The sequence below is a fragment of the Xiphophorus hellerii genome, chromosome 20, assembly GCF_003331165.1.
Source record: "Xiphophorus hellerii strain 12219 chromosome 20, Xiphophorus_hellerii-4.1, whole genome shotgun sequence".
Classification (NCBI taxonomy): Eukaryota; Metazoa; Chordata; class Actinopteri; order Cyprinodontiformes; family Poeciliidae; genus Xiphophorus; species Xiphophorus hellerii.
The window spans coordinates 10,563,362-10,590,864 of record NC_045691.1 but is presented as its reverse complement, the minus strand read 5'-3'; the positions used below and the strand labels follow the sequence as shown (position 1 = coordinate 10,590,864).

The 27,503-nt window shown below is 37.4% G+C and overlaps 1 protein-coding gene across 2 annotated transcripts; it reads left to right on the top strand.

The window, feature by feature from the left end:
• LOC116711028 (TOX high mobility group box family member 2-like) lies at positions 1-15,246 on the top strand. 2 transcript variants are annotated; one of them, XM_032550398.1, is made up of 6 exons: positions 1-274; positions 2,054-2,284; positions 8,216-8,296; positions 11,126-11,533; positions 11,627-11,775; positions 13,274-15,246. In XM_032550398.1, the coding sequence occupies exons 1-6, from the start codon at positions 8-10 to the stop codon at positions 13,314-13,316; spliced, it is 1,179 nt and encodes a 392-aa protein (XP_032406289.1). In that variant the 5' UTR covers positions 1-7; the 3' UTR covers positions 13,317-15,246. The 2 variants fall into 2 exon arrangements, with proteins under 2 accessions (XP_032406289.1, XP_032406288.1); XM_032550397.1 differs by having other exon boundaries at positions 2,042-2,284.
• The last annotated feature ends 12,257 nt before the right edge of the window (positions 15,247-27,503 follow it).

Below are 27,503 nucleotides of genomic sequence, written 5' to 3'. Positions count from 1 at the left end.
ATCCCAGATGCAGGAGATGGCTTTGCACCACCACCAACAGCAACACCATCACCAGCACCCTGACGGCGCTCATTACGATCCTGCCCGTAACCACCCCATGATAAACAGCTCACCTCCGATACTGCCCAACCCCATGAGCGCACTGTCTCAGCTAAACCCTCAGGTCAGCCGGAGTGCACTGCCTCATGGTTCCCCCTCGCCTCCTGGGAGTAAATCAGCCACACCCTCTCCTTCAAGCTCCAATCAGGAGGAGGAGACAGATCCTCATTCAAAGGTACTGATGTGGCTTCTTTAGTAGAGGCAGGGACTTGTCTGATATGGTTTAATGGCCAGCATAGTAGCATTTTGGAGGAATTCAAATTATTTTTGAGTTTTTGATAATTTTGCTGGTGCTGGAGTTAAAATTATTACACCACTCTAATGTGTGTAATTGCTTGGTAGTTTAGTACTAAGTTCAGTGTCTTGCCACGTTTGGTTGGTTTTTTGAATGTTGAAAACACACTCTTTATAAGTCAAAAAGGGAGTGCACAAGTTTAACTTTTATAGGAGGTGTTGCAACACGGAAACTTTTGCCCTCTAAGGAAAAAGACCAATTTAAAATTTGCCAGAAAAAAAACAAGCAAAAAAACAAAAAAACATCCAAAGTCAAGACTTCTGGAATCATGCTTTTTTGGCGAAATTAGTATAAAATCTACTTATACAGACACCAGAACAAGTACATGTTTTACATAAGCCAAACACAGAATGCCAGGAAAAGACAGTCACACAAACTGTGAGGCATAGAGGTGGATATGTCATGGTTTGGGAACGGCAGGATCTGGCGATCTCACCATCATACTATTCTACTTTGCATCAAAGGGTGCTTGAGGAAAACTTAAAAACATTCTGTCAGAAAAATTCAAGCTGATGTAGAAGTTAGCTGAGAAATAACAAATGGAAAGTCCCTGACTGAGTCAAAGCTGAGATCTTTAGAACAGCCATGAAATGGTAGGGTGTTCTAACTTTTTGCTCAGCTAGAAAATATTTTCTGTAAAGATTAATACAATGCACAATGTGTTGATCATCTGTGAATATATATTTTTTTTCAGAGGTAAAATTGATTAAATATCAATGCATAAACATTTCTCTATGAAGAACTGAATACTCGTGAGGTTTCCTGTTTTTTTTGGTATTTGAATAACATTTTTTGTCGGAAAATCATACACATCTTACCAGTTCAGATCTCTGCCGCTTCTTTAGTCATGTTCAGGTTTAAAGTCTGACTCTAAATTCTGCTTTTGTTGAAATGTCTTTTAACAACAGCAGATCTTTGTTAGCCTGATCCTGTTTATGCACCGTGGCCACAATCCATTTTTACTGCTCAGTTTTCATCAGGAGGAATGCAGATGAGTATATAACTGACTTTGCCATCTCATCAATGTTTCAGATTCATCTCTTTTTAGCCGGCAGTTCGTAGTGATACAGTATAAGTAAATGGGGGATGCTTTGGTTTAAAAAATATATTTCTAGGCCTATACATCTCTGCCGGGCTTCACAGGGCGCATGTGAATAAAATGATTACCATTCTCTTCTATCAGTAAGTAATTCCATTTGCTCTCTCCAATTCATTCTGAGACCACATCAAAGCCAGAGCAGATACATCAGACGATTTAAAATTCCCTTCAGCCCAGGCATGAAAGTCTGAATTTATGACTTGCTGAGCAACTGCAAAATAAGATTTGAAAGGTCTGATAAATTCAACTAGCACATGATATTTCTGACAAAGTGCTCTAGGAGAGAAAAAAGACAATTTCTGTCAACTTGTGAAAGTGTTTCTGTCAGTGAAACATTGCTGCAATATCCAAATGTTGGTTATTGAACTGAGCAATCAAATTATAGAGTTAATTAAGTTTACACGCTTCACCAGGACCCAGTGTTACAGGCATTCATCACATTACAATTATTCATTTGGTGAAGTTTTTTTTTTTTCTTTTCTTTGTACATGTAAATTCTAAAACCAACTTCAGTATCAATAAGCCGTTTCTGTGTTGTGTGTGCACTGATTGTCTTCCAGATGACGGGTGAGAAACGGCCATCTTCAGAGATGATGAAGCCCAAGCCCAAGCCCCAAAAGAAGAAGAAGAAGAAGGACCCTAATGAGCCGACCAAGCCTGTGTCAGCCTACGCTTTGTTCTTCAGAGACACCCAGGCAGCCATCAAAGGACAGAATCCAAACGCAACCTTTGGAGATGTTTCCAAGATAGTCGCCTCCATGTGGGACGGACTGGGAGAGGAGCAGAAACAGGTACACAAAAACACGCATGTTCAGTTGAGTAAATATGATTCAAAGGTACAATGCTTTGGATGCCTTGTTTCACATTTCACACACACGGAATTTCATACTGTGGTGTGTTCAGGCCACATGATGTTCAGTGATAGTTTTCCACCACACACCATCACTCTTCATACACACATCTTGTCTTGGTAGGATTGTAGGAGGGCAATGAATTTTGTGGTTTTCGATTGTTTTTAAAGCTGTTTAATCACTTCAGATTTTTCTTTGTGCAATAAATTTTAATACTTGTATAAATTTTCTTTCACTTCAAAATTATGCCATATTTTATCTTTTACATAAAATCTCACTGAACTATACAACAGTTTGTGGTTGTAAGTTGTAAACTGAAAATGTGAAAACTTTAAAGTGAACTTTTAGATATGGTGAAACAAAAACACTGGTTTATCTAGCAGATAAAATTAGATAAACATTGTAGCTTGTTCCCACAAAATATAAATTTTTTACTTGTTAACCAGTCACTTGCTATCACTGAATCAAAGAGAACTACAAAGCTTACGGTACACTTTCTTTCTTCTTCATAAGCATCCTTATTAACATGTCTTTGAGCTTCTTATTTGTTTGCTGTGTGATAAACTTACGCAAGAAAATGTAGTTTTGAAGTAGTACAAACAAACAGCATTTGTACAGATTAAATAGATTTTATAGGCTTTGCATTAAAACAGCTTCGATGACAGCGAGACGTGACACATTTATTTATTTACAATCACGTTTGAAAAGCTTTTAGTTCTTGTTTCATATGTTTACTTTTGGATTACACATTCACAATCAGTACAGAATTAAATGTGATTATTGAAGGAAGTGAAACATTGTTTTTAGCCATCAGCGGTGTAGATGTAATCAGCTAAATTTGGTTTTATTACACCCCGACCTGTGCGTATGAAACCGCCTTAACATTTACTGCAGTTTATTGATTCCCACAATGGAGCACAGTTTCAATTTCATTCAAACATTCCAGACCAACAGAGCTGAATAGGTTTCTGTGTGTTTTGTGGTAACAAATGATAGTGTGAAATGAACGGAAAATGAGACAGTCTGATGATCGTGCGCAGACTCATATTTTTAGAATATCCAGTCAGAGGCACAGCCTATTGGGTGTCAAATAAAAGCACCTGTCTCCATGACAAAGTGCAGCCCATTCTCTGCAGCGCCCCTCTCCAGCATGTGTCTTTTTCTTTCCCGTCCGAACCTGCTTTATACGCCGGACTTTGGAGGCCGGCTGTCCCTTTTATTTGTAGTTAATTTTTGCCACCTTCACCGGGGCTCTTCACCATGAATCTTCATTTCGCCGCTGACACCCTTGAATGTGAATTCCTCATTTCCTGTCCTTTTATTTATATCTGTTGCCTGGTGATTTGATCATGCTGGGAATACAAGATTAGCAATTGCCTCGTCCTTGGTTTTCCCTCAAGGACATCTGCTCCAGAAATGTTATTGTTTGTGCTTCTTAACCCTTTGTCTTCTGGCGATTTTTTTCACTGTTTAAATTTTCTGTTTCCTTCTTACACATTTCACATGCATTTGTCCTTCACAGTGGAACCAGGAAAACAGGAACACAACTAACAAGCTAGTAGTACAGCAGCAAAATTGCCCCATTTAGCGTGCCACTCTACAGCTAATTTCTTTATTTCTGCATCACGTGTTTAATCAGACGTGTCAACTCACAGGACACATAATTAACTTGAGTTAATGATTCATTATCGAATGAAATGTAGCACTCTGTCTGGGCAATAACCCCGTGATTGCTTTAATTAATACAATAGACTACCACTGTCATTTATCTTGACAACTTCATGAAATAGTTCAACACAAAAGCAGCATGTAATTCTGAAGTGGATGGAAAATTATGCTTTCAATGTGTTATTACTTTAAATTTATTTTCAAATAAAAAGGTAAGAAGTATGTTGAGCATGTTGTCAGCTCCCATGAGCTAAAACGGTTTAACAACTACATTTCATCACAACTACAGCTCTGCAAAATATCTCAACCTCAGCCCTATTAGATTTTTATCAATTCAGAGAGCTTTTATCTTTGCTGAAGAAAAACAATGTGCATGAGGCTGCCACTACCATATTTCACATTGAGATGGTGTGTTCAATGCGTATTGCAGCATTGCAATTTTTGCTTGTAAGCTAAAAGATTCAGGTTTGGTTTCCTATGAGCAGATTGACTTCTTCCATATGTTGCTGTGTATTCTGCATGTCTTGTTGCAACCTGCAAAATGAACTTTTTAGACTTTTTTTTTTAACAATGATTTTTTTCGGCTCTTTCGTAAACACAACATTTGTGGAGAGCAAAATTAACATATGCCCTGTTGACAGATTCTCACACCTGAGCAGATGAACTCTGCAGCTCCTCCATGGGTGTTGAGTGCTTCATTGCCTTCTTTAACGTTTTCAATTATAAAGAAAAGGATCTAGCATTTTCCTTCCAATTTACAATATAACATTAGTTTGTGTGCATCTACCAAATGAACGCCAAATAATGTACAGAAGTTAATGGTAGCAAAAAATCCCCCCAAAAATTCAAAGGGTATGAATAACACTTAATAAAGTCCTTAAAATGTCTCCTCAAAGGTCCATAAACTACAAAAACATATCTTCTTTGCTGTAACTCTCGTAAATTGCATCTGTAAGGAAAGCTGTTCATGCCAATTTCTCATTCCTGAAAACATTTTCAACATACAGCTTCAATTTTATAGTTAACTGTTCCTGATCTGTTTACATACACACCACTATGCTTTTCCTTCCAACATGCGGTCGTCACATCATCACTGTTGAGGTGTATTCTTTAATGTCTCAGTCAGACCCTCTGGAGCCTTGCAGGAACACCAGAATGTAAACACAACCCTTCCCCTACACACAGGTTTGTTTTAACTAGATCAGAGCTCCTGTTTCCAATTATCTATAGCGCTTCTCAAACATACCATGCAGCAAAAATTCACATAAATGCAATAAAGGAAGCACGTTTTAGACCTTTGAATTGGACAAGATCAACACTTTTTCACTGTTATCATTTGCTTTTTGCTTGTGATCCTGTTTGTTGATCTTCATTATGTTTCTTCTACTTCCCCTGTGTTATCCAAAAGTACAGCATAACAAAGACATGTTTATGTTCATTTTTTTTTTCTTTTTCTTTATATTTTTTTCTAGTTATGCAGGTTCCAATGACCTGTGCTTTAAAGTGTAAGATCAATGGGTTATTTGGGCTGCGTTATTCCTCAAGGTGCCTACATGTTAATGTTGCCCCAGAAACATAAAAGAACACTTTTCTTGTTTTTGTTATTTGAGATTAAGATCAATTTTCAGTTTTTACAACAGTGAAAAGGGGGGTAATGATAATGGATTTGCGTAGGAGTGAGGGGAAACCTTAGCTTTATTTAATTGAGTCCATGTTTTGGATTTGTGTGCTTTTGAAAGGTCAGAGACCAAAAAAAAAAGCAAAAAAACAAAAACAGACTGTCAATTAATTTAAGCTGCATGTTTGGATTTTAAACTCCTTGTTTAGGCTCAGATTTTGTACACTTTTATTATGTTAGTTTTTCTTTCCTCTCCCCTCTTTACACCTCTAACATTTCTCATCCATTACTACTTAGTATGTCTTTCATTTTATCCTCGGTTGCCACCATCCCCACCCTTACTTCTGTTTCTCACCGATTATTTGGTTTTACGTTCGCAGGGTAATCATTCCCATCGGTGTCAGCAGGGCGCAGGGTTATTGTCTCCTGTAATTAACTGGTTATCAAACAAGAACAATTCATTAAGGTACAATTAGGGGGCTAATTCAGATGGGACACCTCTGTGCTGGGATTACGTTGGAGGCATATGCTATCCCTCCTTGCAGCTTTGTTATTTTTAATTCATACTGACCTGCAGCCTTTGACGGCTTCAACCACTAATGAATCCACTCACTTTGGAATAATTAGACATCCTTAGGCATAGTAATTTGCTTGAAAGTATCTGTCGTTGCATAGATCATTAGCTGTGTTAAATTAATTTGAAATTAAGGCTGCTGGGAGTAGTTTGAGTTAATAAAAGCAAAGACTTTTAGTCTATAAGATGCAAAGAGTGACTTAAGAAATGATTTTGAAAACTTTAGGAAAATTGACAGTATTTTCCTATGCTTGCTGCATAATGTATAGACATTTATTGCCTTGCAGAAATTTTTTTCACATTGTGCTGCATTACAACACACTTTAATGTATTGCATGAGGATTTTGCTTGATAAAACAGCACAAATTAGTGCATAACTGTGAAGCGGAAGGAAAATGATACATGGTTTACAGAAGTTTACAGAAAACAGAAGTGTGGTATGAAGTTCCCTCCCCTCCAGGCTCAGTGCTGTGTAAAACCAGTGCAACATGTCTAAGTGAACTTTCACTAGACTCATATCCTTTGGAACCCATGAATGAGTTTATTCTAAAATTTTCCCTTTTTTATCTTCTAGCTCTTTTCCATTACATCAACATAATACTGCCACCACCATGTTCATTATTTGATTAATTCTGATTGGCAGTGTTACTTTGCATGATTATTTTGCAGGCAGGCCAAAAGGTTCATTTTTGATCTCCCCTTAGCATCTTTGTCCACAGGTTTGCTATGGCTTCTACGTGGCTTATTTGCGTATAGCAACTTTAAAAGAACTCTTACAGCTTTCTTTCAACCATGACTTCTTCTTACCACCAAGGCTACAATTGTGAAGCACACAACAAAATATTTTCCCATCAACAGATTCTCTTACCTAAGCTGTGGATCTCTGCAACCCCTCCAGAGTTAGCTTGCGATTCTTGGCTGACTTTTCGATTACTGCCTATAGTTTACGCTTCATTTCCTTACAACTGAACTGTTCTCTGGAAGGTGTTGGTGTAACATGACAAAATGTGAAAACAGGGGAATTAATACTTTTGGATGCTGCTGTATATCAAGGTAATAATGATAATATTGTAAATATGGATGAGTGAGAGGATAAACATCAGCTGTTTGAGCAAGAGATTGTATCCGGCTTCATCCCGCTTTGTTTGCTGTCTTGCTTGTTTGCTTGTTTGTTTATTGAGTGCGTGCGTCAGCGGCTGCCAGCCTATGCTCACTTGGCAACCCATGAATGCTTAATGGTTATTCTACCCCACCTCTCTGAGAAGAGATGACCCTGCCCATGTAGCCACTGACAGTATCTCATAGAGGATCAGTAATTACCCGCTGCATTCACTCACGCAAAGAAGAGTGCCCTCCTTCATATTAAAATGCTGAGATCTGAGTCTTTTCTATTGATTTGAGGGTGGACTTTCTGACACTTTCTTTTGCTGCATGAAAAAGGCAGCAGCAGCTGCACACAGGCCGTGAGTGACATGTGATGACATTAACTTGAATTCCCTGTCTCAACGCATCATTTGAGGTTCATTCAGACAGTTCAAGATTGCCTTTTTGCTAAAGCTGTTTTGAGTTCTTTTATTTTTTTTCTCTCTCTCTCTCTCACATCTGAGTGATTTGCTGCGACATCAGCTCTGATTAAGAGATGAGCAACAGCCTTAATAGAGAAGAACACTGAAAAAGAAGCGTGCAGAGCGACAAACAGGCTTTCGCTCCTCGTTTAACTTCTATTTTCATGTTATTGTGTAGAATCTTTCTTGACATTTCATTTTGAGCTGAATTGGATTTTCAAGAAGCAAATGGTTCGAATGCATCAGCATCATGCAGATGGGCAAAAATCTCCTTGACCTGATAATTGTGCGGCAAATGCATGTGAAATGTTTTTTTGTTTTTTTTTCCATCTCAGCCCTGACTCCCCGAATCTCATCCGCATCAGTCAGTGTGAAACGGAGGGTCATTGCAACCTTTAGTATCGGCTTGTAATCAAACATTGTTGTTGTTGTGTTTGTTCCTGCAGAGCTACAAGAGGAAAACAGAGGCTGCTAAGAAGGAGTACCTGAAAGCCCTGGCCGCCTACAGAGCCAGTCTGGTTTCCAAGGTAACAGTGGGGGTCACATGTTTGATATACATGGGTCAGCTGCAATATAAGGGATGATAAATTAGACAGAATTCCTCTCTCATTCCAAAGAAAAGGTCAACTAACAACAAAGATGGTTTAGTACGTCTTCATGTAGACATATATATGCATTATGATTGAGTTGAATAACAATGCATGTTTCAATGTTATCATGTCAATATGTAAATGTATTTATGAGTGGAGGTAAAAGAGAAAGGCTGTGCGTGTGCTCCAAAGAAAACAGGGAAAATTAGGCCTGAAACACACCTCAATTTGTAACCTGGGGAGAAATAAAAAGTAATAGTGCACGTCTGCGTGCCTGCTCATCAGCGTGCATGTGTAAGAGCAGGAGTGGACATTACCTGTCATTTGCCGTCCTCCTGGTGCTTGGTTCCTCCCCGGTGGGCTGCTAATGTGTTGGCTGAGGTTTGCTCACATCCACTGCCCTCTCTTTGAAGCAGTTTAAGTCCAGACCATTACCATTTTTTGACTGATCATGTTTGTGCAAAAAGAGAGAGCTCATGTATGAAGCTTAAAAGCAGTTGTAGCACTGTTCCAACTTCATTTCATATCTGTCCCCACATTGTTCTACATATTGAGATCTAAATTACATTAGCATTTGCCAAGCTCCTCCTCCTCGCCCTCTCTAGCCCTCCTCCCCCGAATGGGACGCCACACTTCCTCTCACGCTCATGTGCAGAAAACAAGCACCTTGATTAAGGCATGAATAGTTAATTCATCAGCCTCTTCACTGTGCCATACTTTCTACTCAAAAGACTATTCTCATCTCTTGTCTCTAGTGCGATTACACATTCAGGGTATCCTATGCAGAGGCTTGATTGATGCCATATGATGGTAGTTTGAGAGTCAAAAGAAAAAAAAATCTGACAGACAAAAATAAACCTGCAAACCTTCGCTCTCTCGTTCAGGAGGAGCCAATCTGAAAGCAGGACTGAGCCTCATCCTTCAAAATGACTCTCTTATTTTTTTTTTTTTAATTACAGATGAAGGAGTCTTTTCAGAGTGAATTGGGGTGGGTGGAATTGGAGGTAATTGGAGGATCATTTGAAGGATTTACATCCTGTGTGTGCACCTGTTGCCCTTTTGTTTTGTGACATTTGTCAGTTTATGTAAGAAGAAAAGAACAAAAAGTTTGATTGCACCTCTAAATACCATTGGCCCTTCCCTTGTGTCTGAAAATTAAAATAAAAAAAAGTTTAAAAGATAAAATGTCTTTTAGCATAAACCATCTCCACTCCATCTACTGTAATACACCCTCTTTGACTATCCACTTAAAAATGAGCTCTAACAAATCAAATCCATCATCTCACTCTTCCCCTTCTCCCTTCACCTCATTTCTTCCTTATTTCATTTTCCACTTGACCCCTGCAAATGTTCCTGTCCCCCTGCTTTATCTGCTCCTTCATATCGTTCCATTGATTATTTGAGGGATTTGGCTGGCTGGATGGGAGCCATTACTAAATAACAGACCACCACACATCATTCTAGTAAGTCTGACAGTTAATGAGAAAGAATCCCTGTGCTTCATACATGCATCTGCATCTTCCCCAGGGAAAGAAAGGGAGACTGAGAGACCTGCTGAGTGAATGTTTATAGATGTAGATGAATGCAGTGGTGGGCGGATGGGTGGGTGGAGTTAATGAATAAATAGAAGATGAAGAAATAACAAGAGTGGACACAAGTTAACATACTCTAAGCTCTTTAATTTAAGGTAAAAATGTCATTATGTGATTAATGAAGGACCCAAACGCAGGGACTGATGGTGCCTGAAATAAGTAGAGTTTTAATAATGAGATAACAAAAGAACTTACAGGGGGGATCAAAGGCAGAGCAGGACACGGAGCTTGGGCGGCATAACAGAATGAACCAGCAACAAGTAATGAAAACCAGTGAGCTTATACATAATGAGGCAAGGAGAAGGGTATTGGATACAGGTGAGCTAATCCAGAAATTTGTAACAGCTGTGGAGAGCAAAACACAAAGACTGAGGGAAGGTGAATAACGCAGAGGTAGCTGAACTAAACACAAAGGAAACTCAGTGTTATCCTCTGCTGTTTACATGTTGATATCTCCTTTGCATCTTATGAATAAACTAAAATTAGACTAATTAAATGCCCTTGAATGAAGGGATGCTCCAATCAGTATTGTGTGCCCAATTTCCCATTTTATTTTTTTATTAACTGCAAAATTATGATCTTCTGAAACAGATTTTTGCCAGTTTTATTTTCTCATTAAACACTTTAATGACAAAGATTTAAGAAATCTATGTTAAAAAAAGTACTCCTCTTTTCTTTTCTCAGTTCTTCTCTGCTCTTTTCAAATAAACGATTAACAGTTTAAATTCTTTATGGCTTACAACACTCCTGTTTAAAGATGTTGTGATGTAACACAGTGGTAAACATCCTTATAGAATTAAATCCAGCTTTTTATAAAGGAAATCAAGAATCCCCAGTTTTAGTCATTAATCTGTTTGAAGCTTGGCACAAAGCTGAGCAAATTCTGTTTACATCACAGCTTTTTTGGCATTTGTTTCTGCATCAGCTACACACACACTAATATACATATATAATAGTTTTTGTATCTTAACTTAGCTGCCGCTAAGTCATGATAACAGATTGCAAATATAATGATAGCATCAAAATAGTCAGGAGGATAAACTTTGTAGTTACACATTTGTAAAGCAGTATCCACAGCAAATTATGTTTAATCAAATAAAGTCTGATTAATCTGTGAAATTCTTTTGCAATGAGATTAATTACTGTGTTTTGGTTTGTCCTGTTTTGCTTTTAGACGTATAACGACCCTGGGGAGAATAAAACTGCCCAAACGAGCCAGGCCTCTCCACATATGATGCCAACCAACTCGCTGTACAGTGTGCCACCTCCCCCACAGCCGTCATCGCCATACCTGGGACCCGGGGCCTTCCCTCTAACCGACCTGCAGAGCTATGCAGGCCACGCCCCACGCCACACTCTGTCACAGACCCTCAGCCAATCCCCAATGCTGCCCAGCATTAGTGCCTCCCCACCTTCCTCCTTCCAGATCAGCCCGCCGCTTCACCCCCACCAGCAGCTCTCCCTGCACCAGAGCTCGCTCCTCAACCAGCCCATCCGAATGCAGCAGGTCCAGTCCCAGCCAATCATCTCTCACCAGATGGGGCTACAGGCCTCTCTTCACTCCCCACCTCCAGGGCAGCAGGTACAGAAATAAACTGAGACAAATCTGATGATGAGTGTAATGAGATCTCTGCTCAGGGGTTTTGCTTAATTTTTTGTGAATTATCTCCTTTAGGGTTTTTCCCACCTCCAGTCAGAGTACCAGAAGAGCATTGGGGGTTCCCAGTCACCAGGAGCTCCTGGCTCTGGGCCCGGTCCTGGAGTGGCTCAGACCCATGAGTGGGATGGAGAATACTGCAATCGGGAGTGCGGCAACCACTGCAGGTCAGTGTATACGCAGCAATTGATCAAAGTTATAGTCTTACAACGGTCCACTTCACGGACATGTTTTATGCTATGGCTTAGCATCGTTTATTAGAAATACTTAAGTTGATTCATGTTTTGTGTCAGATTATTGAACTATATGACAAGTTGTAAAACCAAGTCTGTTAAAAATACAGATACATTGCAACAAAAAAGAAAATTATTGAAAATGTAATACAATAATTCAACTCAAAAAATGAAAACTTTCATATTATATAGACTCATAACACACAGTGATTTATTTCACTTATGTATTTCTCTTAATTTCATAACTATTTCTTACAGCTTAATGAAAACATAATGTTTAGTTTTTTCAGAAAATTAGAATGTTCCATAAAAGCAAATAAAAGAGACCTCCAACACAAAAACCCGAATCAAATATTTGAGCAATTTGTAGATTGTAGAAGTAGGTAATGTGCTAATTCAGCCTCCAACAACTAATGACTGGAGTTGAACTACACATGCATGGAACTGACTTTACACTCTCCACAAGGAGAATAAGGTGAAAAAGGTGAAATTCTCAAAGAACCTGGAACTTCACAAAGGATGATGAAGAATTTTTTAATAGAAAGAAGGAAAAAGTATTGTAGAAGGAGGTGCAAACAATCAGGGCTAGCCCCAAGCTGAGGATTGTGAAGCAAACCCTATTCAAGGATTTGGACAGCAGTCAGCATTAGCAGCCACCACACAGACACATCCAAGACGTTGGCTACAAGTGTTGTTTCCCTGTGTCCCGTCTTGAAACCTGAGATCTGCCAGGGAAAAAAAAGATGACTTCCAGCTTTCCTCTTCTAACAAGATTTATGGAGATGATTTTACTTTCCAACAACACTTAGCCTGTTCTCTAACTGCCAAAAGTACTAGCACCTGTTGAGCTTTCTATCACTAGGTTTATTGATCCTAGCTATCAAACAGTTCATTAAGTTTAGCTCATGATTCAATTAGTTTAAAAAGTTGTCTCTCCAAGGAAATCCAGCAGATTGCAGTATAAGTGTGACGTGTTTCACTTTTTGAATTGAATTACTGAAATAAATGAATGATATTGTAACTTATTACAATTTACATTAAGCATACAATTTGCAAACATGTTTGAGGTTGGCCTCGGATTTTATTGTATAAGGGCTGAGAGTTGTAAGACCAAGTGAAGATTTTAAGACAAAAGAAAAACTAAAAACTAATATAAAGAGATACTTATAACCTCAGCATTTGTATATTGACAGAGATTGAAGCTCTGCTTCTTCATAGCAGATTTAAAATCCATACTTTTTTATGCTCATGAAATCCGATTTTTTATTTAATTCTAAAAAGCTTAAACTTAAGCTAAAAGTAGAACAACCAAGTCCATGATAACAAGACAAAAAAGTATTTTTACATTCTTTTGATGTTTTATTTTTGTTAATAAAGTCAGCAAATTTTTGTTTGTTTAATTTCTTTTCTTTTTTTTGTTCTTGTGTTACAGTGGAAGCATGATAGGCAGGGACAAGCCCCTCTACCTCACCTGAAACTGAAGATTATCCTCTGCTGACAAATGACGACACCGAGGAGTCTATTCTCATCCCGCTCTGTTCTCCTCACCCAGCCCCGACCTCCTTCCTCTCACATCATGTGTACACTTTACATACAGCCACACACAAACACATTCAGATTCCTGAAACTGTTATCATCAACCTGTTTATTTTTCATTGTTAATGTAATTATTATTTCTTGCAGTTTCTAGAGTTTGTGACCAGTTTTTTGACTAGATGACTACTGTCTGTACCACTTATTGTATTAACAGTCTTCTTGCTGTTTAAATTTGCCAAGCACTTATAAAATCCCTCCCCCCTTTTCCTTCTCTTCCTCCTCCTCTTCTTCTTCCTCATCCTCCTCCTTCTCGTCCTCCTCCTCCATGCCTCCTCAGTTATATGTCTGAGCCCTCTCTGATCTGGGCTAGTGGAGTGCTCCTCTTGTGTGTCACCATCAAAAAGACCCCTTAGGGATCCCATTCAGCTTTAAGTAGAAAAAAATAAGTGTTCCTCCTTTTTTCCACCCTATTTTTGTAGTTTTCTTTGCTTTTGTTGGTGTTTCTGTCTTATTTATTTCTTGCTGGCTATTTTGTTTCTCTCTCTCTTTTTTTGCATTTTTCCTAGTAAGCCCTGTATCATAGAGAAATATTAACTCCTAGTATGTTGAGCATAGGCCTTGATGTTATGGTAGCTGTGCTTACGGGCCAGAAGATTAAAGGCTTGGTGGGGAATGAGACAGAAAAACAAAGCAAATCTTTTTTATTATTAATAAAGACCTGTAGAGGTCTACTGAGCTGTCACAGTGTGATTGTAAATATCACTTTTGTGGAATCAAATTGGGAATTAAAAGTCCAAATAGATTTGTTCCTCTAAAAGTACATGTATGTTAATGTATGTGTGTGAGTACGTCAGGACGTTAGAATGTACCCCATTCATGGCGTGGTATGAGTGTGTGCGACCAGAGGACTAGTAAGTGTGACTCTCTCTGTGTTTGAGTCTTTCCTGTGAATTTAACAATCCCGTGCAGCTGGATTTCGGAGGAGTATTTCACACTTTCACTCTCGCATTAAATCTGTGCTCACTCGTGTGTTGTTGTTTTATTCAGACAAAATTCAGACCGAATATACAATATATGTCCTGCAGACCATTAAACAGAAAGAGCAAGGTGAGAGACAGAGAGCACAGAGATGGAAAAGAAATGCTGTGAGATAAAATGAGATGTAAAGTTTCAGATAGGAAAGTAGGGGGTGGGATTAATGCCTCAAAATAATCACCCCTCCCTTCGTTTGTTTAGCTGTCTGACCAATGTATCCATGTTGTCTCCTCACCACCCAGGAGGGGGGGGGGACCTGCAACGTGAACATACACATCACAAGTAATTTTTATAAGTTTCTGGTTCGTGTTTGGTTGTGTTTTTAACTCTTGTGTGATTAACGGAAAATGCATTTTGCTGACAAAGACATCTCGTTTTTATCTCTTTTTGTGTAGCAGAATTTCAGTTCTAGTCGCTGCAACACAATAACATTTTAAGTTGTGTAAAAAAATACAAAACAAACAAAAAAACTGCCAACTGTAGTTATATTATTTGTAAAACAAGTAATGATAAATATTTGAAATGGTTATTCCTACATTGTTCCTTTTTTTGCTAGTTACCCATCAGCTGTTTGACAGGTTTTCTTATTTATAAAAGAAATGAGATCAATTTTGCTTCTTACAATGGAGGTGTATTTTTATTCTTATTTTATTATTCTCTGCTTTGGTTTGATAAATAATGATGATGACGATCACAAGGATGATTATTTAGTTATTTTTTTTATATATTTTGGATGCTGCCTTCTTTTTCTTTCCTTGCCAGCAGCATCACTTTCTGTCATAATGCTTCTTTTATTTCAGACCTGCATAATAAAGAAAAAAGTTCAAAAAGTGAGCTTGACACATGTCATTTCATTTCCCCATGGACATATTTTCATCTTCTGTCGTCTTCTCCAATTAGACGATCACACCTTTTGTTGAAGACTTTATAATAGCTATCATAAAAGCAGAGAAACACCCCCAACTCTCTCTTCTGCACTTTATATCCACACTTTAGAGGGGTCACATGTTTTGTTTCCCGTATTTATATTTAGCCCCAGTGGCATTAGCTAATTAACCATGGCTGGCTACAGTGAGCACCAGCCAGCATGGATATTGCCAGTAAACTATCTCAACGAACAGAGGAGCAGATGCAAGGAGACGTTTTGCTTTTGCTTGTGAAAGTAGTGCATCGTAGGCGTCTAGTGTGAGATAAAGAGTACGGGAAAAAAAAATCCAATGCGCATACAAACTCAGGCAACCGTCCAAGTGCTGATTTTACCCCAATTGCAAACACATCTTCTTAGAGACTTCATGAAAGAAGTCTAGAAGAGATTGAAATGAAACTGTCACGATCCTCACATTCAATGTTTTATTCATTTAACGCCTGCCTGCCTTTTCTTCTACGGTGGCATTGAATTGGCAACTAGATCATTATTGGACAATTGGGAAACCTGCCACTTTGTGATATGACACACATTATACGAAAATCACAGTCATACATTCTTAATGCAGTGTCAGATAAGAGGGAGTTTGGGTGCAGCCACACAGTCTTGGCTCTGTGCCTTTTGTGTACATAAATGAATATCATCCTATATGAAACTAAGTGTGTGTTTTCTTTGCGTAGCGTAATCTCTGTTCCTGAGCTTTGTGCTTACAAAAACAGTATTGTGACAATGAGATCTCCCTTATTTTACAAAAATATAAATCGAGCACACTCTACCATTAGACTTTTATTGTCTATAGTCATTCTGTCATAAATACTGCAAAGGGACAGCATCACTTTGACACTCTTGTCAGCACTTTTTATCCTATTCCTCATCCCCAAGTTGAAGTCGGGAGGCCAACGGTAGTGAAAAAGGGGCAATTTATGGTTGTGGTTTTCAATGTGATCCTGTCAAACACTGACCATTTTAGTTTACATAACTTTATGTAGATTGATTTAGTGGATTACAATAATAAAAACATGTTATCTGTCTAAGGTGTAATACTAATTCTAAAGCACATGCAACACATTTCTATCCAAGTCCATACATTTTTTACACACTGGTTTGGATTTATTATCACATTTATGAATGTGTAGAGCAGCATTAAGAGCCAAAAACATTGTGTCACTAGTCTTTAATTAATATTGATGGAAAATGTAAGTGTTCAGGGGTGCATAGCTTGTGGGTGCCATGAGCACTTAAAAGAAGTTAAATGTCATCAGCCAGTTTTTCTAAACAGGTTTTCTATTCCTTTTTAGCATATCTAGTCAGTGGGTAGTGGGTGCATACTGTGTTGCGCATGTGCATGTCAGTAGGAAAATGCTGACACACACTTTAACTAGCTAATGACACTAAAGTTTGACTCTCACTTTCAGCTTCCAATTTGGCACTAAAGAACTTTATCACCGTTTTTAAGGTATCTGCACTGCTATTGGTTGTCCCTAGTTTAAACTGTAAAATATCCCCATTAAACCTGAACTGTGTGGTTCAGACTGCACTATGTAACATCTGTACATGGTGCAAAGGTCATTTACGACAATTTGGGATTCATGGAAGCTTTTATTTCTATTTCTGAAAACTGGAAAACTTGCATAAAGCACCACATTAGATCGAGTAGGAGAAACACATTATTTAGACTGGTCAAACCTGGACATTTCTATTACAAGTGTAGTTAATGTATGCAATATCTATCCACTGGGCAGTAAAATAAATCCCATATAGATTTGTATTGTTTTTGACACACCTCAATATTGTAGATCACTTAAGAAAATGTTATATTTTATATGACCAGAGAAAAAAAAAAATAGAACATATTTTTCAAATGATTTCAGATATTGTGAGAAAGTAGTTACATATCTAACCCATATTGCCCCTATGTAAAAACACAAGTAGCCATTATATTGATCTTATTGTTATAACCTTGTTGGCAATAACTGGCATCAAGCAAAAATACTTTTATATCATTACGAAAGCTATTGCATTATTCTTGAATTGTTTTAAGCTCACCACATTTGAGGATTTTCAAGAATAAGCAGCCTGTTTCTTGAAAACAGGCTGCCAGAGCATACGCTTGAGCCTAAGATCACAAACTGACTGCGAACATCAGGGCAATATTTATACAAGAGAAAAAGACATACCCAGCTATTTTCTGTTAGTAGTAGGAGTAGTATTTCTATTATCTGCAAGACTTTATTATTAGCGCAGATAAATGTTGATTTTAGGTGATCAGTGTTTAAATTGTTAAACCTAACTCAACTACATGTTGTGAACTCTAAATGCACCGAAGCTGTCGCATTCACCCAAAATCTTCCAGTTGCAACTTTGATGGCGCAACAGAGAAACAAACGGCAGGAAATGTGGGCGGTTTTGACAAGAAACGAGTTTCGCTTTGTCTTCGGAATCAGTTAAGGTTTCTTTTTTCTGCTGACTGTACAGCACATAATTTATCAATTTCTCGTTGAATGATCCAGACGCATTCACTCTGATTGCAATTAATACCTTTTTTGTATGGTATTAACAAATTGATCATAATCATTACAGGATTATGAGATAAAAAAAAAAATAATGACAATGAATTGGTGGAAACCCCCTTTTTAAAAGAACAAACAGTAATTAATTATTTATTGGAGTAGTTTTACAGTCCTTGTGCACATTCACCAAATAATGTAGCAAACAAACAGAACACAACAAAATCTATCTTCAGGGCCGTGCCGTGTGGCAAGCAGCACTGTGGTTTCACACTTGTAGATATTGACGTAATCCAAGGTACCTGCAATGTAAACTTTGAAAACCATTATTTGCTACATGCGGTGGCCAAACAAAACCAATTTCCTGTTTTAATGATAGAGCTAACAAATAACGTACAAACTTGTTGCTGCACCTTCATGCAACAGTCAGAACTTAGCTCTTTTTCTTCTCTGCTTATAATTCTCCATGTGAATCATTGTGAATCATTGTGAAACATCGGGTGATGGAGAATTTCTCTCTATGACTCCATTAAACCAAATTTAAATTTCTCAATATCAAACTATCAACAGTGTAAGATGAGTTCAAAGATTGTATAAAGTGTGTGTTTAGAGTCAGATTTCTGATGCAACATGTGCAAAGATTTCTCAGTACAAATATTGTTAGCCAAACATATCCGAGTTTGGCTATTTTTGTGACATATTTTATAGGATGTTTATATACCATGATGTCAGTTTCCTCTCTAGGAAGACCAAGCTGTAAATAAAGTCAATGTTTTTGAATTTCTTGTTGATTGCTAGGTTGTGGATCTGGGCATTAAAACAATGGTGACACAAAGATAAACTTCTTAATCAGAAGTGAGTCCCCCCACCCTCGTTCCTCACATGACCCCTCATATTTGCCTGGCGGCTTTATGGGACATGTGTCCTCATCCCCACTGAAAACCTTTTGACTAAGAGCTAAAATAAAGAAGCCACACTTTTTCTCACACCTCAGCAGTTCTTAAATCTTGACATGAAGTGCAGATGAGTCAAAACGAGAACCACACATATAACCATTTTCTCATAACCCCCTTCAGTCGTCTGTGAAAGGCAGGTCTCGTTATGCACTGGATCACCTCAGAGTCGAGCCACAGAAACACGACCAGCCATACGTAGTCATTTTAGATGTTTGTTAAACACCACAGCTGCTCTGTTTGAGCAATATCGCCCACACATGCTGCACCTCAGATCCTCTGATAACTGCGTGATGGAGAGAGTTTGTGAAACAAACGGTTATGTTATTGAAATGAGGTTCTGCTCCAGATGTCTGGGATTTAAAAGTTGTTATGAGATAACATTGTAGTTACTTAGGAAGTTAGGTATTCGTCTCTGTCATGCATATGGCATGTAACAGTGTTTGAATTAGCCTGAAGATCAGATTGGGAACAGATTCAACTGAATGTAGTGCAGCATGTTGGCATGTTGTATAATAGACAGTCCTACCATTTGGCTGGCAAAAAAGGTCCTTGTTCTTAAAAATCAGTACCATAGCAACCAAGCTGTGGAACAAGCTTTGCCAATATACAGCAAACATAACATATCAGTCGCACTCACATTACTTTGAATTCAAGAGACGCTATTTGAAACAGTGCTGATTAGATGTTCTTCAATATTTTTTTTGAAATATAGAAAACACAGAAAAATGTAATCACTGTCCAGTGTGTGAAAGGTCCACACTTCTAGAAAAATATATGAAAAAGAGCTCGCAATTTGATAAAGTACCAAAATGTCTCACTCATAGCAATGAAAAATTATGTTGTCAAGTGTCTGCTGGAAAGAGACTGACCTCACTTTTAAAAAGGACGGTATCTGTCAATTGTTTGCGTGTAAAAAATACCTTTGTTGTCCCTTGTTTTATTCTCCTGAAAAGCAGGGAAGATTGTCTTTGCTAAAAATGGCCAGAATGGGAAATCGAGGCAAGGACTGCTCCTAACTGGTATAAGACACAAGAGACTACTTGAACGTACAATCAAGGGTTTTGACCTCTTGGATCATCTGCAACAATTTCTTGATTACTGAAACTAAAAGACCATCTCCAGCAAATGAACAATATTGGTAAGTCATACATTGAAGATTGTATGACTTCAGTACAATCTGGGGAAAGCTTTCCATACATGGCGAGTTAGAGATGAGAGAAACATCTTGTTCCACACTCAGTTTACAGTTGATAATTGAAAATCATCATTGTTAGTGTTAATTTTTACCTTTATTTTCATGTATTAAAACATATTATGCACATTAATCATAATGAGTTTTGCCACTGTTAAGCAAATGTATAAACAGCATAAAATAACTACCGGTAATTAGAAAACGAGAAAAAATATAGCATCATTTTTTTATAAAAGAATTATGCAGTATTCTCACAAGCCAACTCTGACAGACTCCAACTATATTTTTCTCTGAAAATTGTTTCATATTTTGTTATTGCTTTGAAAAATATGACAAAAATAAAATCTTTCATTTCTGATTTAGGTTTGAGCTCTCCCAAAGTTAAAGTGCAAACAAACAAGATTGTCTTGTTTGGTCATTGTGAGCTCCATTGTTTCTGACACATGGTATGTCATGCTCAAGTAGTTTTCCTTCCTCATCAATTACAGTGTTTATGTACCTGCAGAATCCAGAATGCTTGGTGCATGATTGTAATTTTCATATTTCAAATCCAATAAATTGCTTCATCTTTAAAGCCCCTCATCTTCTATTTAGGTCTTCTTTTTTCCTCCCATGAGACATTTATTTTCGTCAGATGCATCTGCATTCATTAGAATCAAATCTACCTGAGTGTTTTCCCTCTCTTTGGTTTAGTTTTATCCCTGTCTGTGTCTCTTCTAAGTAATGATACTTTCTATCACTCCAAAGTGTTTTCAATCAGTCTCACTGGTTTTAGAGAAATTGACTTCAAAGGCATGGAGCGAGTGAAAAATGAGGATTGAATTCTAACTTGGGATTAAATTTGAAAAAAAAAAAAAAAAAAAAATCATCCTGGTGAAAGTCATTCACGGAGAGCTCCAGGTGCCTCCATACAAATCCTGATGAAGGTTACACTGTGAAAACTAGGTTGCAAGAGCGAATGTGATGAAAGTGTTTTACTTCTGTTTTGTCAACGTTGTAGTGGATCCCCTCAGTAATGTGACAGGCTAGGCGATCATTTGCAGCAAGAGCAAATGAGAAGATGAATAAGATTTTTCTTGTTTTGTTTTTATTAAACATTTTTCAATCTATTTTGGTTTGGCCAACATCCGAGAAAATTATTTTTGGAAACATTGTTTTGGCCTTGGTCTCAGTTGTGAGGAAAAGGGTAACGAGTTTAGTAAAGTTATAGTTTGTATTGTTTGTTTGAATTTTAACAAGAAACAAGTATTTTTTTTATATTTAAATTGAGATCTAAAGCTTGAAGTTAAATCCAAGTCCACATGGATTCCTCTGAATATAGTGTTTTATGGCATATAAAGTAGGTCTAAATACTGGCTCCATTTATGCCAGTTATGAAAATGAATAAAATCTTGGCCTTCTTTTTTCAAATTATTTGTAACACTGCTCTGCTTTTTGATTTGCCTGTATTGACATAGGCATTTGCTGAATTAAATTCTCAAACAATTTAATAAAATATCATTAAGGTTTTGCAAGGTTTTTAAACAATACGCAAAGTTTATTTTGAATACTCAACAAGAAGATTAAGTTATTCTGAGTTTTTATGCAAGAAGAAGAATCTTTCTTCCATTGATCTCTGAATGACACATTAATTTGCTATAAACCTTACATTTCTTCTTCAATACACTTCTTTTCACATAGCTTGAGCCCTGGTAAATCCAAACCCGCCCACTGAAATGCATACATAACAGGAACATTACACTATGTCTAGTGACGCGAATTGAATTACTTTTATGTGCCTTGTCAAATTATGCACACTAACCAGAACAGACAACAATAACAGTTAGTTTTTTTTCTTAAACCATTAAACTGTCTTTTTGTTACTAGAGCAAATCTAATTTGACAAAATACAGATAGAAATTATAGAAAAGACTACTGATTTCAGTCATAATAACAGATATTCTGCTAATAAGTAATTACTACAGAACTGAGCTCACTTATCCATATGGACCGTTTTAATCTGAAACACTAATTCACATTACTGCTCCATTTTAAATCTTCATTAGTAAGTTTAATTACATTTGTTAATTATGAGCCATGTAATGACTTAAATCCCTTTTTCCCCAACATCCACATACATGCAGCCTGCGGCCTCTGCATTCTCTGCTTGTCAGCTTCAGATAAAAATACAGGAGAGTTTTCAGGGGATGGGGTGGAAGCACATTTTTCATCTATTTCTTTTGAAAATGGATTATCAAATTAAAGGAAACTGCTCAATAACCGCTGCAGAGAGGAATGCTTCCCACTTAATTGAATTAGGGTTTTTCATTTCTGTGATTTCTGTGTTTGTTTTTTGGCAGCTGCCATCTGTTTGCCCAGGACCAGCTCTATTAATAAGCTATTCAGATTGAGAAAGGGGCTTTATTCCAGCAACTGTTTCTCACCTCCTCTCTCTCTTTTGCTCTCTGTCTCTCTCCCTTTCTCACTTGCTCACTCACTCAAACGATTGTCATGGAAATCATTAGAGGTGCCAAGCCGCAGACAAAAGAAAGAGCTTTGACACACACCTGAGCCAAAAAGAACAGAATTGTAGTCTAATTATGATGGGAACAATTAAGACTGTGCATATTTATTGACAGGGGACTTCACACAGTAGCATATGCTCATGAATACTAAAAAATAAAAAAAAAATCAGTCAGGGAGGGGAAGGATGGCTGATGGTACTGAATTTGATTGCCTATTAAAAACTGTATCAGCATTGCTACTGAATAAAGTAAATCTATATTTAAAACAAAACTACAGCTTACTACTTAGGACTGAATTTGGCTAAACATAATTGTAGTAAATTGAAGAAAGAGGGAAAAAAAATTAGGATTAGCCAAATTAGCCAAACTAAACACAATTTCTTCTCTTTATCCTTTCCTGTCTCCTTTTCGATGTTCCAAGAAGAAGAAAGTCCAATGTAGTCTTTGTTCTGTATTCTGATCACACGTCTCTCTCCCCAAGTAATACAAGTCTACTTTAAAATTCATAACTACATTTGGAAAGAATAAAAGGGTACCCTGATGGAATATTTCCAAGGAGCTTACTTGAGAGGAAACACTATTCGCTTTGGAATATTTAATAACCTTAACCTAGTCTTTAAGACATACAGCAGTAATAACATTTAAAAAAATAGTGGTGACTGGAAAATAAATAAATAAATCAAACTATGGCTTAGCATGAAATGAGCAGCTATAATTCCTGCCTGCAGGCAGACGATGAGAGAAAAAGTGAGAACGAAAGTAGACAAAAGATGGTGAGAATCCTTGTCAAAGTTAGAGAGTCGGCTCAAGTCGACTCTCATTTTCTGCTTTGCTTTTCCTCTCCCCTCTTCTGCCTAGGAGGGAGTTTGAATTGAATCAAACAACCTAGATTGATTAAGCTTGGAAGAATGACTTTCCAATGACACAGGATTCAGCAGCAGCCTCAGCCCATCCCTTCTGTACAGATTTGACATGGTTCTATTGAGAAAGTGATACAGGAGTGATTGCAGTTTGTTCCTGTGGATTTTGTGTGAGTCTGAAATGTTTTCTCATTGTACTAAGTGTTGTCACTATTGTGCAGTTCCTTAAAGGTCCCATTTGATTCATGTTGAATCCTGCTTCGGCTCGAATGCCTCTCCGGAAAAGGAGCACAATGGATGAGTGTGAGAAAATAGATAACATGCTTCTCCAGTTTTAATATGAATTGCTCAGAGAGAGCCTCGGTATTAATCTCTTGTCCGCTTTCCTTTCTCTTGTTCTTTTGTGTTTGTGGAGAGGGTGTTGGGAAGGCGGGGTACAGTTAGGGATATTGTGGGATGTCCTGCTCGGGATTTGGTCAGAACCAATCAATGCTGTAATGTTCTCAGTCTCTTTTCTCTTTTCAACACCACCACTGTCTTTAAAAATATTCATTGTGGAGACACAGAGACCCCTACTGTCTGTAAAACCTAGCAGCAGCATTTTCCTCCCATACCTGATACTCTACCGCCACCTGCTAGCTATAAATATAATGTGATGCACCAGTTCAGCCTATTGTATAGTCATGACGATATAAAGATATGTAAAGTTTATATCAACTCAAGCATTTTATGAATGAGTGCTTATTAAAAATTTACTCTAAATATGAATGTTTTTTCAACGTGAATTAGACGACTAAATGCTTACAAATTGTGTGCTTTTCTATCATAACAAAACAACAGGCTTTGTTCCCATGATTTTATAGCTTGTGGAACTGCATTTATGGGGACATAACTTAACTTGTCAACTGCCTGAGATTACTCTGTGGATATATTTGATCCCACTCTTCCTAAATGAAGTTTAAATGGTGAAGTTTGCAGTTGATCATTTATGCAGTGTTATAAATATCCTGCCTACACAAGTATTCTGTCAAGTTTGGTGAAATAGTCACATTCTTTTTAGCCATTGACAGATCTTTGTTCGAGTCTTACATATTTAAACAGTTGAAAAAGGCTACACATTTATATTAATTATATTTAATTAATTATAAAATGTTAGTAATGAAAATGAACCACTTCTCCTAGGGATGGATGATATGATATTCATGATTGTCAATAGATAATTATAGATTCATTTTCTAGTTTAAATATATGTGTGATCTTTTCGGTTTTATCCTGTTTTCATTCTATGTCATTGTTTATTTTTAAGAAGTCATGAGAAAAGGTGGCGAAACCTGAATCTGCTACTGTGCAAGTTTCTCAAGTGGTTGTTGCTAGGTAACCAAAGAGCGTGTGAGTTAGTTGATACCACCCACCTCACTTAGCTCATGTGAGAGTTTGAGCAACTAAAGTCTTTCTGCTGCCTACATCTACCAGAATGCTGCATGGTTCTGGATCGGAGTTCAGTGAATATTCTAAATGTTGAATGTCAAATATTCCATCAGATGTATTATCTATTAATAGTGATCAAATGTCTATCACAATATATATTATTATTGATTTATTGTCCAACCCTAGGATCTGTGATTAATCCTTGGGAACAATCTTCAAATCACTGAAGCTTCCACAGTTATACCAGGAGACAGTTCTACATCCCGAGACAAACATGTTTTGGTGTGAAATGTGTGCAATAAGCCCAGAAGAAAAGCAAAAGATACTGCAAATACAGCACATTGATCAGATTTTCATGAGTTAATGAGATCAAAGATATTTTGTTTATAAACATAATACACAACATTTTATAATGAAATTGTCTAATCTGGTCCTGGGAAAACAAAAAGTGAATCTTAGAAGCGTAAGTATGAAAATAGACCATAAGTGTTGACAGCAGTCATAATATTATGAGGAACTTTGAGGGGCAGATTCTTTTTCTGAGAACTAGAAATAGTCTCAGGTGTTGCCTCAGTCTCTTTTACAGTATAGTGTACTTTATACTGCTTATTCTGTGTACTTTACCCTTTATTTGCTCATTAATTTCTTGAGATTTTATTTACATTTATTTACATTTTTGAATGTTTTGGTGGTTCTTTTACAGTGATCTATTTCACACGTTTATGTCTGTATCTGTTTGAGGATATGTTCAATTTAGGTTTAAGACATGGTAACTACACTACATTCGCTCATTCACCTTTTCACACATATATTTACACTCTGGTGGTGGCAAGCTACTGGATAAGCAAATGTTCTTATTGAACACATTTATGTAACCATAACATAATGAAGTTAACAATGCATATCTAATCTCAATGATAATTCCATGAAAACAATGTGTTACACTTTGAAACAATAAATGGGTTGAACAATAAGAGGCATTGCAAGGTCATAAAACACATGAATGCTTTACATTATTGCTAAATATCGACAATTATATTATATTCAGCCTATGAACATATTTTTTAAAATTTCTGTCTACATGTGAAGTTTTTTCATGCAGAGGTTTTATTTAAAGTCTGTCATTGCCAATTAGAAAATATGTTCTCAGTCTTAGTTAGAAATATATGACTAGCTTTCCAGAATTCAACAAAAAAAGATCCCAGCATTTGTGCAATTTCATGCAACATCTTTGCTCCTTCTCCCCCAATGAACATCATATTTTGCTATATTTTTCTTCCCTTCATCTCCGTCCAAAGTACCCTTCCACTCCTGTTAATCAAAATATATTCACATTGTCTCCTCCCTTCATACCAAGTGAATCTGAGGGGCTGATTGGCAATTTCAAGAGCAAAACCATAGTTCAGTGAAAAAGAGATGGATGCCGTGAGGATGAGTGTGCCCTGCTGTTACTATGACAACACTTCAACAAGAGGGTGGGGGAGAAATGAATAGGGGACATGATCAAATATGAACACTGTATTCTGATTTGTTATCCAGCCTGTGCTGTTATTACTAGACTACCCTGCTTGTATTTGCTGTTGTGGCACACACAAACGGAAACAGGCGTTTGGTTTTTTTTTAAGTACACACAAAGGCTGACACAGCATCTGCTCCTTACTGATAACACTGCTTAATGGCAATAAAAAGCACATGAGAGCACAGTCTTTGTTTGCTCCTTTTTACACTGGCTAGCAGCAGGTCTAACTGTTCCAATTACCAACCCTGCTGACTTAAGCATCACATCGTCATAGTCATCATTGCTGTGCTCTGTCCATTCTACAGATCTGTCTGGACTTTAGCGAAATGAACAGAGCACCAACTGGGACTTAAATAAAAACATCAAGATCTGCTGCTTGAAGCACCACCGAAGAACCTGACTGAAATATTTTGATGTAAAAACTCACTTCTATGGTACATTTAAATGTTTTCATACCCTTCATATATCTTCACATTTTGGCATAATGAAACCACAAAGTTCAGTGTGTTTTAGGGGATTTTATATGATAATCTCTTTTTGGTCTGAACTGCAGAATGCTGTGCATGTTGGAACACCGCACATCACCCTGAAACAACCAACATGGTGGTGGCAGGATCATGGTATGGGCATACCTTTTAGAGTTAATGGTATGACAAATGGAGCAAAAATACAGTACAATTCTGAAAAAAAACCCTGTTTGAAGCTGCAAAAGACTTGAGACTTTAGCGGAGAGTTACCGTCTGGCAGAATAATGACCCTAAACATACAGTAAGATCTGCAATGGAAAGGTTCACATCAAGGCATATTGACTGGTTGGAAAGGCCCAGTCATAGTCCAGACTTAAATCTAGGAGAACAGTTATAGGAACATTAGAAAATTGACATTCCTAGAAGATCTCCATCCAATCTGATTAAGCTTGAGTTGCTTTGTAGCAAAAATCTAGCAGAGAATGAGTCAGTTGTTGAAAGTCTTTGGAGACATAAACCCCACCCCCCAAAAAACACACTTTACACCACTTTTCTTCCACTTCACAGTTATGTGCTACTGTGTGATGGTTCGATAAAATCCAAATAAAACACATTTGAAGATTGTGGATGTAATGTGACAAAATACGAGAGCCAGCAAGTAAGAATTATTTTGCAAGTATCTCCAAAAAGAGTAGAGAAGCCTGTAAATTACAAAGGCAAATGCATCAATAAA